The sequence below is a fragment of the Meles meles genome, chromosome 8, assembly GCF_922984935.1.
Source record: "Meles meles chromosome 8, mMelMel3.1 paternal haplotype, whole genome shotgun sequence".
In the NCBI taxonomy this organism is placed as follows: Eukaryota; Metazoa; Chordata; class Mammalia; order Carnivora; family Mustelidae; genus Meles; species Meles meles.
This window is the reverse complement of record NC_060073.1, coordinates 75688412-75705611: the sequence shown is the minus strand read 5'-3', so window position 1 is coordinate 75705611 and position 17200 is coordinate 75688412. Positions and strand designations below refer to the sequence as shown.

At 38.7% G+C, this 17200-nt stretch overlaps 1 protein-coding gene across 1 annotated transcript in view; it reads left to right on the top strand.

Annotated features, from left to right (window-relative positions):
* NOX4 (NADPH oxidase 4) overlaps positions 1-17200 on the top strand; it is a 172553-nt gene that overhangs the window by 143343 nt on the left and 12010 nt on the right. Inside the window, exons 15-18 of the mRNA XM_046017410.1 lie at positions 1101-1220; positions 3236-3344; positions 11747-11815; positions 13240-13340. Coding sequence (XP_045873366.1) covers positions 1101-1220; positions 3236-3344; positions 11747-11815; positions 13240-13340 — 399 coding nt within the window. The remainder of the gene's footprint in view (positions 1-1100; positions 1221-3235; positions 3345-11746; positions 11816-13239; positions 13341-17200) is intronic.

Here is a 17200-nt window from a genome sequence, read left to right as displayed (position 1 = left end):
TGTGGAAAGAACCAAGATGCCCTTCAACGGACGAATGGATAAGGAAGATGTGGTACATATACACAATGGAGGATTATGCCTCCATCAGAAAGGATGAATACCCAACTTTTGTAGCAACATGGATGGGACTGGAAGAGATTATGCTGAGTGAAATAAGTCAAGCAGAGAGAGTCAAGTATCATATGGTGTCGCTTATTTGTGGAGCATAACAAATAACATGGAGGACACGGGGAGATGGAGAGGAGAGGGAAGTTGATGGAAATTGGAAGGGGAGGTGAACCATGAGAGACTATGGACTCTGAAAAAGAACCTGAGGGTTTTGAAGGGGCGGGGGGTGGGAGGTTGGGGAACCAGGTGGTGGGTAATAGGGAGGGCACGTATTGCATGGAGCACTGGGTGTGGTGCATAAACAATAAATACTGTTATGCTGAAAAAATAAATAAATAAAAATTTTAAAAAAAAGAAAGAAGGGGAGGGGGTAAAATATCAAGTGAATGATTAAGAAGTTCAGTTGTAGTTAAGGACTTCACACACACACGCACACACACATACACACACACACTTGACTATAGTCTCAAATAAGTAGAGATTCCTTTGAACTTGTTCTTTAGTTGTTTCTGTACTAATAAACTTCACTAGGGCAAGAGGGAAGGAGTTTTCTTTTTTTTTTTTCTCCTATTACTTTTCTGTTCACAGAGTAAATGTTACAGTAAATATTTCTGCTACTGACTTTGTCATTAAAGAGAACCTTATTGAATTTAGACACAGTAAAGCAATTGATATTTTAATTTAGTTAAATATAGTAATATAATATGATCAGAGCTTTAACTTGTCCTTAGGTATCTGTCATGGTCCTATATACATTTCTCTGTACTTTCAATTAAAGTTTGCCTCAAAAAGGGAAGGCTTAGAAACTGATGTACCTGTTTTAATATTGAGACTTCATATATATTTCTTGTTACTTTAGGTTTTTCAGTATAAGAACAATGAAATAAGAACTGAGCCATACCAAGCCTGGAAACAGGTTTCAGCATGTTTACTACCTATTACAGAGAATTAACTTATTTCATTTTCCCCACCTTTGTTTGCCTTCTCCACAGGCTATACATTGACGGTCCATTTGGAAGTCCATTTGAGGAATCATTGAACTACGAGGTTAGCCTCTGTGTGGCTGGAGGCATTGGAGTAACTCCATTTGCATCAATACTCAACACCCTGCTGTATGTTATTTTGATCTGTTTTATTAATTCAAATAGAGAACTCTTAGTATGAGGTAATTCCTCATAGAATATGTCTACAGTAACCCCCACCTTATGTACAGGGAGAATACATTCCAAGATCCCCAGTGAATGCTTGAAACTGCCAATAGTACCAAACCCTACATACATTATGTTTTTTCCAATACATACGTGTCTGTGATAAAGCTTAATAAGCTAGGCATAGTAAGAGATTAACTACAATAACTAATATTAAGATAGAACAATTATAACACCATAGTGTGATGAAAGTTATGTGAATGTGGTATCTCTTTCTGTCCCTCAAAATATCTTATTGTACTGAACTCACCCTTGTTCTTGTGATGAGGTGAGATGGTAAAATGCCCGTGTGATGAGATAAGGTAAGGGGAATGTTATAAGCATTATGCTGCCCTAGACCTTCTGACAGCATGCCAGATGGAGAACCCTCTGCCTGCCAGCCATGGGTGACCTGACGGTGGGTGACTGAAACCACAGAAAGTGAAACCACAGATAAGGTGGGGCTACTGTACTCGTTTTGCATGGAACTCCATTTACTGATTGATGAAGGTGAGAATTCAATGATTCTCTGTACGTGGTGCATGGCTTTCAGCACGCTGTCTTATAAAGTATCACAATCAGGCATTCCTCTATCCTTGCAAAGCCATTCCACCAGCCTTCATCTCTGTACTTCCTCCTAAATGCTAAGGGACAGTCTTCATCCATTCTGTCAACAAATATCTTGAGCACCTGTGTGCCCATCCATCCTATAGTGACTGGTAAATACTGCAATGCGTGAAATAGAGTCCCTGCCCTTAAATAACTTGTATTCAAATGGAGCAAGCAAAATATAAACCAATAAGACATTCATAAATAACACTATTTCAGAAATATTAGAAGTCTGATAAAAAGAAGAGATGTTAATGGGATATGGAAATAAAGGGGCGGGGTCATTGTAGACATATGGTCAGGAAAACTTGGCTGGGCAGATTACAAAGGAGCACATGATTCCACGGTCTGTTACTCAGCAAATTTGTAACAGACTGAAGAATAGAAATTTCTAATGTAAGACTGCTTATGTAGGAAATACTTTTTAGTTATTTTAGTTCCAAGATTATAAGCAAAAATTAGTGGATTAAATAATGTCATGAAAACACAAACAAAATAACAGTAGGAAATTATTCTCAAATCAGTTCCTTTCCCTTTTCAAGTAGACCTGATTTGCATTAAGAGTCTTTTATGGAGTACTAAAGAAGGAAATAATAAAATTGAAATGATGTGTTTGAATAATATTTTATTTCAATTTTAAGCACTTGTTACAAATTTGGGACTTTTCGGAGGTTCTTAGAAAAATGACCATATCCCAAGCCAGAAATCATTTGTTTCTGAAAACATACTGCAAGTTATTTGGACACTTAAAGTTAAGGAGAAAATATTTTCTTAACCTCAGGCCACTTTCATAATTATAAATAGGAATCCAGACTTGGAATTATGAGGCCCTGGAATGCATTACATAGTAGGTGACTGTTACATCTCTTTCTTTAGTGATTTTTAAAAGGGAATAAACAACCAGCTGTCTGGAATGGTGTTGCCTCATTTTGCCTGGAGGCCAGGGCACAGCTAATGACCACTGGAGCCCTGCTGAGTGATAGAATTCACTGAAAATAGAGAACATTTTTTCTGAGAGCCGGGGCTCATATTCCCATCCAGTGTTTTAGTTAATTGCCTTGAACTGAAAATAGGTGGTATACTTAAAATATTCACACGTATAAACACTTAAACTCATGGAGTACATCATGCCTCTGAGTCTGTGTATTATATTTTAAATTCATTTGGGAGTTGTAGTAAGTGCAATGACAAATGATAAAAGATGATAAAATGATACAAGTAAATGACTGGTTTTTCATTAGTAAATTAAAAGCAAATTTTCAAAGACATGGGGATTTTTTTTTTTTTTTTTTGGCTGTCCTAATCACTATCGTGTTCTTTTAATTTTAAAGGGATGACTGGAAACCATACAAGCTTAGAAGACTGTATTTTATTTGGGTGTGCAGAGACATCCAATCCTTCCGTTGGTTTGCAGACTTACTCTGTGTGTTACATAACAAGGTAAAATTAGGTTTGTTTTTCCTTTTGCAATGTTTTTAAATAAAAAAATTATGTTTTCTAATTACAAAAGCAATAAATGTTCATTGTAGAATAAACCAGAAAATAAGGCAGAGAAATTGAAAGAAGGAAAAAAAAATCTCTTCAACTTCAAAGAACAGAAGTAGCATATTAATAATTTAGTAAATATATTTTCAGATATTGGTGAGATAGTAGCATTTTCATGTTAAAACATATCATAGATATATATCTATCTATATGTATCTATATGTATAGATAGATATATATCTATGATATGTTTTAACATGAAAATGCTACTATTTGTGTTTTAACATAGAAACGTAGGAATATGGGCAATGATATATGTGTACGGGGGTGGTGAGGGAAGACAGACAGGGGAACATCAGCAGATAGGTTGTTACTATACTTTCCATTCTGTGTTCTGTTAGCTCTAACCTCTTATTTCCACCTTTAATATTCCAAATGGACCATCATCCGTCTTTTGGCATGCTAGGCAGAATTTCAAAATCCCAAATTCTAAGTTTCATTTCTTAAAGATATTTTTAAAAAGGTCTTCTTTATCTATCCTACATGTAACCTTTTATTTATGTATTAATAAACATATCTTTTATTTTTTTAATTATGCAAGTAATACCCATGCATTTTTCCTGCAATTTTTTCCTTTTCCTTTTTTTAAAGATTTTATTTATTTATTCATGAGAGACGGGGAATGGGGAGCAGAGGGAGAAGCTTTGCAGGGAGCCCAGTGCAGGACTCAATCCCAGGATCCTGGGATCATGATCTGAGCTAAAGGCAGATGCTTAACTGACTGAGCTACCCAGGTGCTCTTCCTTTTTCTTTTCTTTTCTTTTTTTTTTTTTTTTAATATTTTATTATTTGGCAGAGAGAAATCACAACTAGGCAGAGAGGCAGGCAGAGAGAGAGGAGGAAGCAGGCTCCCCATGGAGCAGACAGCCCGATGTGGGGCTCGATCCCAGGACCCTGAGATCATGACCTGAGCCGAAGGCAGAGGCTTTAACCCACTGAGCCACCCAGGCACCCCTCCTTTTTCTTTTTAATTGTAGGATAGTTGACATGCAGTAGTATGTTAGTTTCAAGTGTACAACATAGTGAATCAACAATTACACATTGCAAACTGCTCACCACGATATGTGTAGTGATAATCTGTCACCATATAAAATTATTATTATATTATTGACTGTATCCTCTATACTGTAATTTTCAACCTTGTGACTTACTTATTTTATAACTGGAAGTTTGTACCTCTCGGTCCCTTTCACCTATTTGACCCCTCCCCCCAACCCCCTTCCCTTTGGCTGCCACAGTTTGTTCTCTGTATTTATGAGACTGTTTCTGTATGTTTGTTTTGTTTTTTTAGACTCCACATATAAGTGAAATTGTATGGTATTTGTCTTTCTCTGATTCATTTCACTTAATGTAATACCCCCTAGGTCAACCCATATTGTTGCAAATGACAAGATCAAATATATACACATATATTCCTTATCCATTCATGTGTCAGTAAACACATAGGTTGCTTTCTTATCTTGACTGTTGCAGATGATGCTTCAGTAAACATAGGGGTGCATATATCTTTTCAAATTAGTGTTTTCCACGGTGCTTACATTTCCACCAACAGTATGTGAAGATTCTCTTTTCTCCACATCCTCACCACCCTTACTATTTCTTTTTGATACTAGCTATCTAGACAGATGTGAAGTGGTATCTCATTGTGATTTTGATTTGCATTTCCACTACGACTAATGATATTGAGCATTTTTTCATGTGCCTCTTGGCCATCTGTATGCCTTCTTTGAAAACTGTCATATAATTCAGATAAACCAAATCCTCCCTTAACTACTTTCCTCACCCAATCTGTATAACCAGAGGCAACTCATGAGTGTTCTACAAATTCTTCCATTTGTTGTTCTGTGAATTGTTTATTTTAAACTTATCACTATGTCTTGAACATTTTTAATAATAGTACATATAAAGTTACTTCATTCTCTTTACTGCTGTAGACTATGCTGTAGTATGGATGTACTCAGTACTTTATTTAACCATCCCTTAATGATGGATATTTACTTTTTTATTACAAAGAACAGTGCAATGATGGGCCTCTGGGTGGCTCAGTCGGTTAAGCGTCCAACTCTTGATTTCTTCTCAGGTCATGATCTCAGGGTCCTGGGATCGACCCCCACATCAGGCTCCATATTGTGCATGGAGTGTTCTTGAGATTCTTTCCATCCCTCCCCCTGCTCATGTGCTCTCTAAATAAATAAGTAAATAAAATCTTTAAAAAAAGAACACTGCAATGAATATAATATCATACATGTCTTTTAATGAGATATTTATTTATTCAGTCTGTCATTCTGTCACTCATCAAATATTCACTCATTGCCTACTATAAATCACAAGCTGTTCTAGGACCTGGAGCTACAGGCAAAATAAAAATAAAAAGCAATTTTTTAATCTCATGTGATTTCCATCCTAAGTGGGGAAGATAGAAAGTGTCTGGGTGGCTCAGTCAGTTAATCATCTGCCTTTGGCTCAGGTCGTGATTGTGGGGTCCTGGGATCAAGCCCCGTATCGGGCTCTCTGGTCAGCGGGGAGCCTGGTTTTCCCTCTCTCTTCGCCTGCTGCTCCCCCTTCTTGTGCTCTCTTTCCTTCTGTCTCTGAATAAATAAATAAAATTAAAAAAAAACAACAAAGAGTATGAGAGGCACTTAATTTAAAATGTTATATTACCAACATTTTAGATTTGTACCAGTCTCTTAAACAGTGAGATCTCATTCTGTTTTCTCCTAAATGCAAGTGAGATTGAAACTCTCTTCCTGTGATTATTGACCAGTTTTATTACTTCTGGGATTTCCTAATTCTGCCTCTGTTTTTTTAATTTTTAATCTTTCTTGAACTGATACACAGAACCTGTACATTTTTTTAAGTAAAATGATCCAAGATGTAGACGGGCACATTTGAATAATAGATGCTTTATAAGGTAGAGGAGTGGGGAAGGAAAGGAATAAAAGAAAGAAAAGAATAAGTGGCTGGACCCTCAAAGGAGTTGAATCTTAAGATTTATGTTTTCTTTCTATTTCATGTCTTTTGATGGATATGCTTTACACTTAGGAGTCCATGGAGTAAATAATATAAAAGCTTACAACTGTATAAATAATACAGTGATGATTATCTTCTACACACAACTCTGCATCTGTGTTTTGATTTTTCCCATCAGCAGGGTGAATGCTGGTCCTTCAGTTGTGTCTGGAGAATGATGTGTTTGCAACTGTGTTACCAAGTTCAGTGTGTGTGTGTGTGAGAGAGAGAGAGAGAGAGAAAGCAATTGCAATAAAGCAAAGGGACTTTACATACAGTCTGTGTAAGAGTAGCTGAAAGTGTTTTTGAAAACCAGATGAAAATAGAGTCTTTCAATCTTGTTCCAGCTGTGAGTTCTTTCACATCATTCTGGAATGCCTCAGACAAAGCTATCTTGGTTGCCCCAGTCACTCTGTCTTGGTGTCAGGCTGTCTGCAGTGGTGATAAAAGTGGATCTGAGGTGGACCTTGCTTGGCCAGATTGTCCAACCTGGTGATGGAAGTGTGCAGGGCCAAGTGTCAAGTGATCTGGTACCAGCTCTGCCAATATCAATGGTGTGACTTACTTCTAGTCACTTTACCTCTGTAAGTCATATTGGGAAAGTCAAAATGAAGATCAGGGCTCCATCAGGCATTTGGAGTTTGTCATTTACAGTGGAACAGTGGTTCTACCTTGTATGAACTGTGAGTCCTTGGGTAAATCACTTAACCTCTATAAACCCAATTTATGTTTTCTTTTCTTTCTTTCTTTTTTTTTTTAAGATTTTATTTATTTATTTGACAGAGAGAAATCACAAGTAGGCAGAGAGGCAGGCAGAGAGAGTGAGAGGGAAGCAGGCTCCCTGCTGAGCAGAGAGCCCGATGCGGTACTCGATCCCAGGACCCTGAGATCATGACCTGAGCCGAAGGCAGTGGCTTAAACCACTGAGCCACCCAGGCGCCCCCCAATTTATGTTTTCAATCTGTAAAAGAGGCTAACAGCACTTGAAACCTGATGCAAGATTCAGCTTTAATGTACCTAAAGTATCTATCATTTTGAAGGCATTTAACAAATGATTGCTATGGTTCCTATTAGTGATCTGTAAAATTCTTTCCAGGACTCACATCCTGTTATTTTTTTATTTGGGAGAAAAATAAGGAGTACAGGCAGGATAAATAAAATGGAAAAACATAATATTTGTGCATGATCCTACAATCCTAATCTATTTGCAAGATCGTGTGGATCCACATGTCTATTTTCTCACTGTTCCTTTATTTGGAGAACATTGTGCCTTTAGTAGATGTTATTGTCTTCAGTAATGGGTAAGTTAAAGTGGAGACATTGAAATCATTAAAAAACATTATCCAAATTTACATAGTTCTTACTTGGGGCCGTAGACACCAAACACAGTTATCGATGCAGGAGTCACAGGACCGATCTCAGAACAGCATCCTGGTAGACATTTAAGACGAGAATCAACATAAGCCATGTGTTTTGTGAGGTGCTATTCTTTTTTTTTTTTTTTTAAGATTTTATTTATTTATTTGACAGAGAGAGATCACAAGTAGACAGAGAGGCAGGCAGAGAGAGAGAGAGGGAAGCAGGCTCGCTGCTGAGCAGAGAGCCCGATGCGGGACTCGATCCCAGGACCCTGAGATCATGACCCGAGCCGAAGGCAGCGGCTTAACCCACTGAGCCACCCAGGCGCCCGTGAGGTGCTATTCTTTACGTGCATGTAGAAGTTTCTATTTCTTCACAGTTAAAACTCATTAACTCTGAATCATTTCAGAAATGGCCTAAAAATGAATTTAGCATTTGGATATAACTTAAAGCAACCATTTGATGGGATATAACTAATGATTATATTTTAAGAATATTATGAGACTTCTAGTACTATGTTGAATAGCAGTGGTGATAATGGACATCCCTGCCGTGTTCCTGACCTTAACGGAAAAGCTTTCAGTTTTTCTCCATTGAGAATGATATTTGCGGTGGGTTTTTCATAGATGGCTTTGATAATATTGAGGTATGTGCCCTCTATCCCTACACTTTGAAGAGTTTTGATCAGGAAGGGATGCTGTACTTTGTGTCACTTGCCATCAGGGAAATACAAATCAAAACCACAATGAGATATCACCTCACACCAGTCAGAATGGCTAAAATTAACAAGTCAGGAAATGACAGATGCTGGAGAGGATGTGGAGAAAGGGGAACCCTCCTCCACTGTTGGTGGGAATGCAAGCTGGTGCAACCACTCTGGAAAACAGCATGGAGGTTCCTCAAAATGTTGAAAATAGAACTACCCTATGACCCAGCAATTGCACTACTGGGTATTTACCCTAAAGATACAAACATAGTGATCCGAAGGGGCACGTGTACCCGAATGTTTATAGCAGCAATGTCTACAATAGCCAGACTATGGAAAGAACCTAGATGTCCATCAACAGATGAATGGATCAAGAAGATGTGGTATATATACACAATGGAATACTATGCAGCCATCAAAAGAAATGAAATCTTGCCATTTGCGACGACGTGGATGGAACTAGAGCGTATCATGCTTAGTGAAATAAGTCAATCGGAGAAAGACAACTATCATATGATCTCCCTGATATGAGGACATGGAGAAGCAACATGGGGGGGTAGGAGATAGGAGAAGAATAAATGAAACAAGATGGGATTGGGAGGGAGACAAACCATAAATGACTCTTAATCTCACAAAACAAACTGGGGGTTGCTGGGGGGAGGTGGGATTGGGGGAGGGGGAGCGGGCTATGGACATTGGGGAGGGGAAGCGAACCATAAGAGACTATGGACTCTGAAAAACAACCTGAGGGTTTTGAAGGGTCAGGGGTGGGAGGTTGGGGCAACCTGAGGGTTTTGAAGGGTCAGGGGTGGGAGGTTGGGGGAACAGGTGGTGGGTAATGGGGAGGGCACGTTTTACATGGAGCACTGGGTGTTGTGCAAAAAGAATGAATACTGTTACGCTGAAAAAATAAATAAAATGAGAAAAAAAAAAAGAATATTATGAGAGCTGAGAATCATCACATCACTCTTAAAGTAAAATATGTTTTTATTGGGATTTTATATTCAGAGTTTCCACCTATCCTATCTATCACTGACCTGATGAAGAAACAGAGGCCTAGATGAATCAGTAACTCCTTAGAAGTCTCAGGGCCAGACAATGATGGCGATAGAAACAAGTCAGTTACCTGCCAAGTGCTCTTACCTTTCATTGTAAGGTTTCCCGAGGGCTGATGCAGCACTTCCATACATCACCCAGTGCTCATCACAAGTGCCCTCCTTCATCCCCATCACCTATTTCACCCATTCCAGTGCCCACGTCCCCTCTGCTAACCATCAGCATGTTCTCTGGAGCTAAGAGTCTTAGTTGGTCTCCCTCTCTCTTTTTTCCCCTTGGCTTATTTGTTTTGTCTCTTAAATTCCACATGAGTGAAATCATATGGTATTTGTCTTTCCCTGACTGACTTACTTTACTTAGCATAATACTCTCTAGTTCCATCCACGTCATTGCAAATGGCAAGATTTCATCCTTTTTGATGGCCAAGTAGTATTCCATTGCATGTGTGTATAATGTATGTTGTGTGTGTGTGTGTGTGTGTGTTTATCACATCTTTATCTATTCATCAGTCAGTGGACACTTGGGCTGTTTCCATAATTTGGCTATTATAGATAATGGTGCTTTAAACATCATTATACTATATAGAAATAGTACTTTAAATCAGCGATCTTCTTGCCGCAGTAAACTCCAGCAAAACCTTTCCATCTCAAGCAAACCCACTATGCTGATTTAGGCTCAAGAAATGGTTTGGCTTTTTTTTTTTTCTTTTTTTTTAATTAATTAATTTATTTTTTCAGCAAAACAGTATTCGTTGTTTTTGCACAACACCCAGTGCTCCATGCAATACGTGCCCTCCCTACTACCCACCACCTGGTTCCCCCAACCTCCCACCCCCGCTCCTTCAAAACCCTCAGGTTGTTTTTCAGAGTGAAATGGTTTGGCTTTTAAAGAAGTGCTGATCTTGTCACCTCAGACACTTGGATCCACACCTGTTCTCCAAGGAGCCCACCGTGCTCTTGTATGTCCCTCCTTCTCTTCTTCCACTTTTGATGCCTGATCCTTAACTTTTAACCTCTCCTTATTTCAGGGTCATGAAAGGCAGCCCTAAGAAGAATACTTTTATGAATAAAAGAATTATCTTAAAAATTATTTTTAAATTTTTAAATATTTCAAATAACATATAATATTTTTTAAAATATATTTTTAAATATTTTTCTCATTTAAGTTTTTATTTAAATTCCAGTTAGTCAACATACAGTGCAATGTTAGATTCAGGTACAAAAATTCTTTTAAAAGAATCGATTTCAGGAGTTAGGAGTCAGTCAGAGTCAGGTCAGTTACTAGTAGGTTTATTTTTTTTTTTTTATTTTATTTATTCGACAGAGAGAAATCACAACTAGGCAGAGAGGCAGGCAGAGAGAGAGGAGGAAGCAGACTCCCCGTGGAGCAGAGAGCCCGACGTGGGGCTCGATCCCAGGACCCTGGGATCATGACCCGAGCCGAAGGCAGAGGCTTTAACCCACTGAGCCACCCAGGCGCCCCACTAGTAGGTTTATTTTAAAATAAAAATGAAGAAGGTAAAAGGAAGTATATATGGACAACAGCCATCCTTTTACCCTCTTTATTTTCCTTTAGATGGTGTCTTTTTTATTTTACTTTTCAAGGTATTGAAATGTTCACGATTTTTTTCCCCAGACTATTTTTTCTTTAGCAGGTGTATTTCCTGCCTCATACAGTTCTGTACAAGGAAAACCAGGGCTGAGTAGGAGGAAGGCAGGAATAGGAATAGAACCTTTGTTTTTGTCTTGTTTGTTTTGTTTTGTTTGATTCCTAGCATGTATATTATTTATCACTATTTGTGTGTTGATGTTGTTTTTGTAAGAAAATCATGCTCTTTATGAATGAACTCTTGGCTATAATTTAGGGATTTAGGAATAAAATACGAGATATGTGGATGGATTTTGGGGAATCAGTGTCGTATTTAGCATGCTTGATTCTATATCTGTAACGATAACAGAATTCTTCTCTTATACTACTGATGCTTACGCTAATTGTGCCAGGAGGCACAGGTTATTAATGCTAGAATCTGGCATGTATATTGCTTGTAAATGTTGACTGTGATTAGACCAGATACATCTTAAATTGTGGAATCACGTATGTCAGAAGAGGATAAAGTCTGAGTCTACAGAGAGAATTCTCATGTCTATTTACTTTTATGTCCTCTCAGTTTTGGCAAGAGAACAGACCTGACTATGTCAACATCCAATTGTACCTCAGTCAAACAGATGGGATACAGGTATGTGGTTGGATGTTTATATAAATTAAACAAGCCCCTTGATAATACAAGATTTACTGTAGGGGCTGTGCTGGAAGAAAATTTCTGCAGGTGGTTTGAAGAGAAGTTTCCCAGAGGAAGGCCTCTTTTGGAGTGTTTCCAGAAAACCCACGGCTGTCCTTGAAGCCAACCGTGTTATGCCTTTCACTTGTCCTCCTCACAGGAAGCTGGTACAGACCTTTGAGTTCATCTCTCTCCTTTTCACTGTTGTCTTAAATTCTTTACCTCTAGAGATTGGACCAGAAGCAAACAGTCTCATGATTGTGTTCATCAAGGGGATTTTTTATGTGGAGAGACAAGATAAGGACATACCTAATTAAGCGTATTTCTTCTCTTCAAGGGAAACTAAAAATGTAGTAATAGCCATCACACATTATCTATTAACTGTGCTAGACACTATGCTAAGCATTTCATATTATCTTGTGTAATTCCAATGGATCCAAGAGATAGATGTTGGTGCTATCCCCATGTTATAGATGGAGAAGCTGATGTTTACAGATGACAGTGAAGGGCTACATAGTGGTGTCAGTTTGGGCACGGATGCTTTCACGAGTTTTATTTTAGTATTTTCCATTATACATTTTGCAGAATACTTTGGATACAAAGTACAAATGCTTGTCAGTTACTTCAAAACTAATCTAACCCTGTTTTTTCTAGTCAGATTTCTACCCTACTTGGTATGTTAAAAAAAAAAAAAAAAGATTCATTTTACTATTCTCATGAAATAAGTCAGTATCATTCTTCCTCATGGTATGGCTGTAATGAAGGTTCAGAGCATACGTTGCATTGGTTCTCAGTTTGTCCGCCTGCAATCACTTTTCCCTCTCTTCTCACTTCCCTTTGACCCTTTATTGCCAATCCAGATCTAATCTGTTTACTGCAAACACCAGCCCATTAGAAGTTATTTGTTGATAGACCCAAGATTTGGAGCCCTTCTGTCTTAAGCTTTCTTGCCTAGGATCATTTCCCCAAATTTATGAGGACAGTTTGTAGTATTTTACTCATATAATGAGCCAAATATGATGACTGTATTCGCAGTGCAAAAACACTTCAATAAAGTTTATGTGCAGCACCCGTTTTGAGAGTAGGCAATTAAAATGCATTCTTTAACACTGCGGTTGTTAAAAATGAAGCAACAAACTAAAGTCTAGGAAAATCAGCCATTTGTAATAATGGCACTCAAGAAGTTAATGGATTTTAAAGGAAAAGAGGAAGGAAATGATTCTTCGAAATGACTGTACTTAATAGCTTGCCATTTTATACTTATATTCTTGATATCACAGCAATTTGGTAGGAAGCCACAGCACCAGTAGAAATGATGTTAGAGAAATCAGTTATTCATCCATCTCTGTGTCATATAAAGTATAGTGCTTTCTTTTTGGCAGAAAATAATTGGAGAAAAATATCAAGCACTGAATTCAAGACTTTTTATTGGACGTCCTCGGTGGAAACTTCTGTTTGATGAAATAGCAAAATGTAACAGAGGGTAAGTACTGTTGCTCAGGAAATGTGCCATGTGGCTAATGATCAAATTAAAATATTCTCAAGTCATTACATGTAGTTTTTAAAGATGAATTGGGTAATGGGTTTACAAATTACAAAGTCACTTAAACACTCAATTATCACTAGCAAAGGAGGAGGAAAGGGAGGGACCACCTCACATATCTGGAACGCCAAATCATTAGAATTTAGCTTTGAAATAGTCTATTAAAGTATTTATGAATGAAACTCTCCTACTGACTTTCAAATTTCTGTAGACCCATGTTAAAATTGGTATTTATTCCAACATCCTGTATCAGGTGATCACTGGAAAACCTTTTCGAAATCACACTGACAAATAAGGGAGTTCTACCAGCAGTTCCAACAATGAATGCATTTAAAAATCAGATTTTTGAACTTTTCTATGAGAATGAATAAATTAAAAAAAAAAAAAACCCCTTAGTTGTACTATGCAATCTCTAAAACAGGAGTATTTCCAAACACAATTTTTTTTTCTTGGAAGCTATAATCCTCTGAAGAATCTTAGCATTATGGAATATGTGTCTGTGATCTGAAGAGATGACTGTGGAAGGAGAGCGTTCACTTGAGGGCACAGACTAGCCAACACCATTGTCTTCTGTAAACTTGTAGTTCAGGGCAGTGGTCTGTAAGAATTCTAAAAGCAATTTGAAAACCATATACCCACTCAGACATTTTAAATTTGGCATTGAAGCAGTTTCATCAAAAGTTTAAGTAGTCACAGGGAGGAGGAGTCAAGATGGCGGAGAAGTAGCAGCCTGAGACTACATCAGGTAGCAGGAGATCAGCTCGATAGCTTATCTAAACATTGCAAACACCTACAAATCCAACAGGAGAGCGAAGAGAAGAACAGCAACTCTAGAAACAGAAAATCAACCACTTTCTGAAAGGTAGGACTGGCGGAGAAGTGAATCTAAAACAACGGGAAGATAGACCGCGGGGGGAGGGGCCGGCTCCCGGCAAGCGGCGGAGCAACGGAGCACAAAATCAGGACTTTTTAAAAGTCTGTTCCACTGAGGGACATTGCTCCAGAGGCTAAACCAGGGTGAAGCCCACGCGGGGTCAGCGTGGCCCCAGGCCCCGCAGGGTCACAGAAGGATCGGGGGTGTCAGAGTGTCGGAGAGCTCGCAGGTATTAGAACGGAGAAGCCGGCTGCAGAGACAGAGCCGAGGACTGAACTCTCAGCTCAGGGTTACCTTGAACCGGTCGCGGGCTGGGTGAGCTCGGAGCGCGGCTAGAGGCTGGGGATACGGGAGTGATTGGGTGCTGTCCTCTGGGGGCGCACTGAGGAGGGGGGCCCCAGGCTCTCGGCTCCTCCGGGCCGGAGACTGGGAGGCCGCCATTTACATTCCCGTCCTCCGGAACTCTACGGAAAGCGTTCAGGGAACAGAAGCTCCCAAAAGCGAACCCAAGCCGATTACTTAGTCTGGCCGCCGGTAAGGGCGGTGCAATCCCGCCTCGGGCAAAGACACTTGAGAGTCACCACAACAGGCCCCTCCCCCAGAAGATCAACAAAATATCCAGCCACGACGAAGTTCATCTATCAAGGAGAAAGCAGGTTCAGTTCCTAAGACAGCAGAGCAATTCCAGAGGAGGAGAAAGCAAAGCACGGAACTCATGGTTTTCTCCCCATGATTCTTTAGTCTTGCGGCTACTTCAATTTTTTTTTTCTTTTTTCAATTTTTTTTTCTTTTTTCTTTTTTCTTCTTCTGCTAAATTTTTTAAAACTTTTACCCTTTTCTTTTTTAACGTTTTTTGACTAGTTCATCTAAATATATATATTTTTTCTTTCTTTTTTATATTTTTTTATTTGTTTTATTTTTTAAATTTTTTTCTTTTTTTTCCTTTTTTTTTTTTTCAGAACCTGTTTCCTGTTTTTATCCCCTTTCTCCCCCCCACAATTAGGGGTGTCTTCTGATTTGGTTACAGCGCATTTTTCTGGGGTCTTTGGCACCCTTTTAGTAGTTTATTTGCTCCTTCATATCCTCCTACCTGGACAAAATGACAAGGAGGAAAAAATCACCACAAACAAAAGAACAAAAGACAGTACCGAAGGCTAGGGACCTAATCAACACAGACATTGGTAATATGTCAGATCAAGAGTTCAGAATGACGATTCTGAACATTCTAGCCGGGCTCGAAAAAGGCATGGAAGATATTAGAGAAAGCCTCTCTGGTGATATTAAAGCCCTTTCTGGAGAAATTAAAGAACTAAAATCTAACCAAGTTGAAATCAAAAAAGCTATTAATGAGGTGCAATCAAAAATGGAGGCTCTCACTGCTAGGATCAATGAGGCAGAAGAAAGAATTAGTGATATAGAAGACCAAATGACAGAGAATAAGGAAGCCGAGCAAAAGAGGGACAAACAGCTACTGGACCATGAGGGGAGAATTCGAGAGATAAGTGACACCGTAAGATGAAACAACATTAGAATAATTGGGATTCCAGAAGAAGAAGAAACAGAGAGGGGAGCAGAAGGTCTAATGGAGAGAATCATTGGAGAGAATTTCCCTAATATGGCAAAGGGAACAAGCATCAAAATCCAGGAGATGCAGAGAACCCCCCTCAAAGTCAACAAGAATAGGTCCACACCCCGTCACCTAATAGTAAAATTTACAAGTCTTAGTGACAAAGAGAAAATCCTGAAAGCAGCCCGAGAAAAGAAGTCTGTAACATACAATGGTAAAAATATTAGATTGGCGGCAGACTTATCCACAGAGACCTGGCAGGCCAGAAAGAGCTGGCATGATATATTCAGAGCACTAAACGAGAAAAACATGCAGCCAAGAATACTCTATCCAGCTAGGCTATCATTGAAAATAGAAGGAGAGATCAAAAGCTTCCAGGACAAACAAAAACTGAAAGAATTTGCAAACACCAAACCAGCTCTACAGGAAATATTGAAAGGGGTCCTCTAAGCAAAGAGAGAGCCTAAAAGTAGTAGATCAGAAAGGTACAGAGACAATATACAGTAACAGTCACCTTACAGGCTAATAATGGCACTAAATGCATATCTCTCAATAGTTACCCTGAATGTTAATGGGCTAAATGCCCCAATCAAAAGACACAGGGTATCAGAATGGATAAAAAAACAAAACCCATCAGTATGTTGCCTACAAGAAACTCATTTTAGACGCGAAGACACCTCCAGATTTAAAGTGAGGGGGTGGAAAACAATTTACCATGCTAATGGGCATCAGAAGAAAGCTGGGTGGCAATCCTTATATCAGATCAATTAGATTTCAAGCCAAAGACTATAATAAGAGATGAGGAAGGACACTATATCCTACTCAAAGGGTCTGTCCAACAAGAAGATCTAACAATTTTAAATATCTATGCCCCTAACGTGGGAGCAGCCAACTATATCAACCAATTAATAACAAAATCAAAGAAACACATCAATAATAATACAATAATAGTAGGGGACTTGAACACTCCCCTCACTGAAATGGACAGATCATCCAAGCAAAAGATCAACAAGGAAATAAAGGCCTTAAATGATACACTGGACCAGATGGACATCACAGATATATTCAGAACATTTCATCCCAAAGCAACAGAATACACATTCTTCTCTAGTGCACATGGAACCTTCTCCAGAATAGATCACATCCTGGGTCACAAATCAGGTCTCAACCGGTATCAAAAGATTAGGATCATTCCCTGCATATTTTCAGACCACAATGCTCTGAAGCTAGAACTCAATCACAAGAGGAAAGCTGGAAAGAACCCAAATACATGGAGACTAAACAGCATCCTTCTAAAGAATGAATGGGTTAACCAGGAAATTAAAGAAGAATTGAAAAAATTCATGGAAACAAATGATA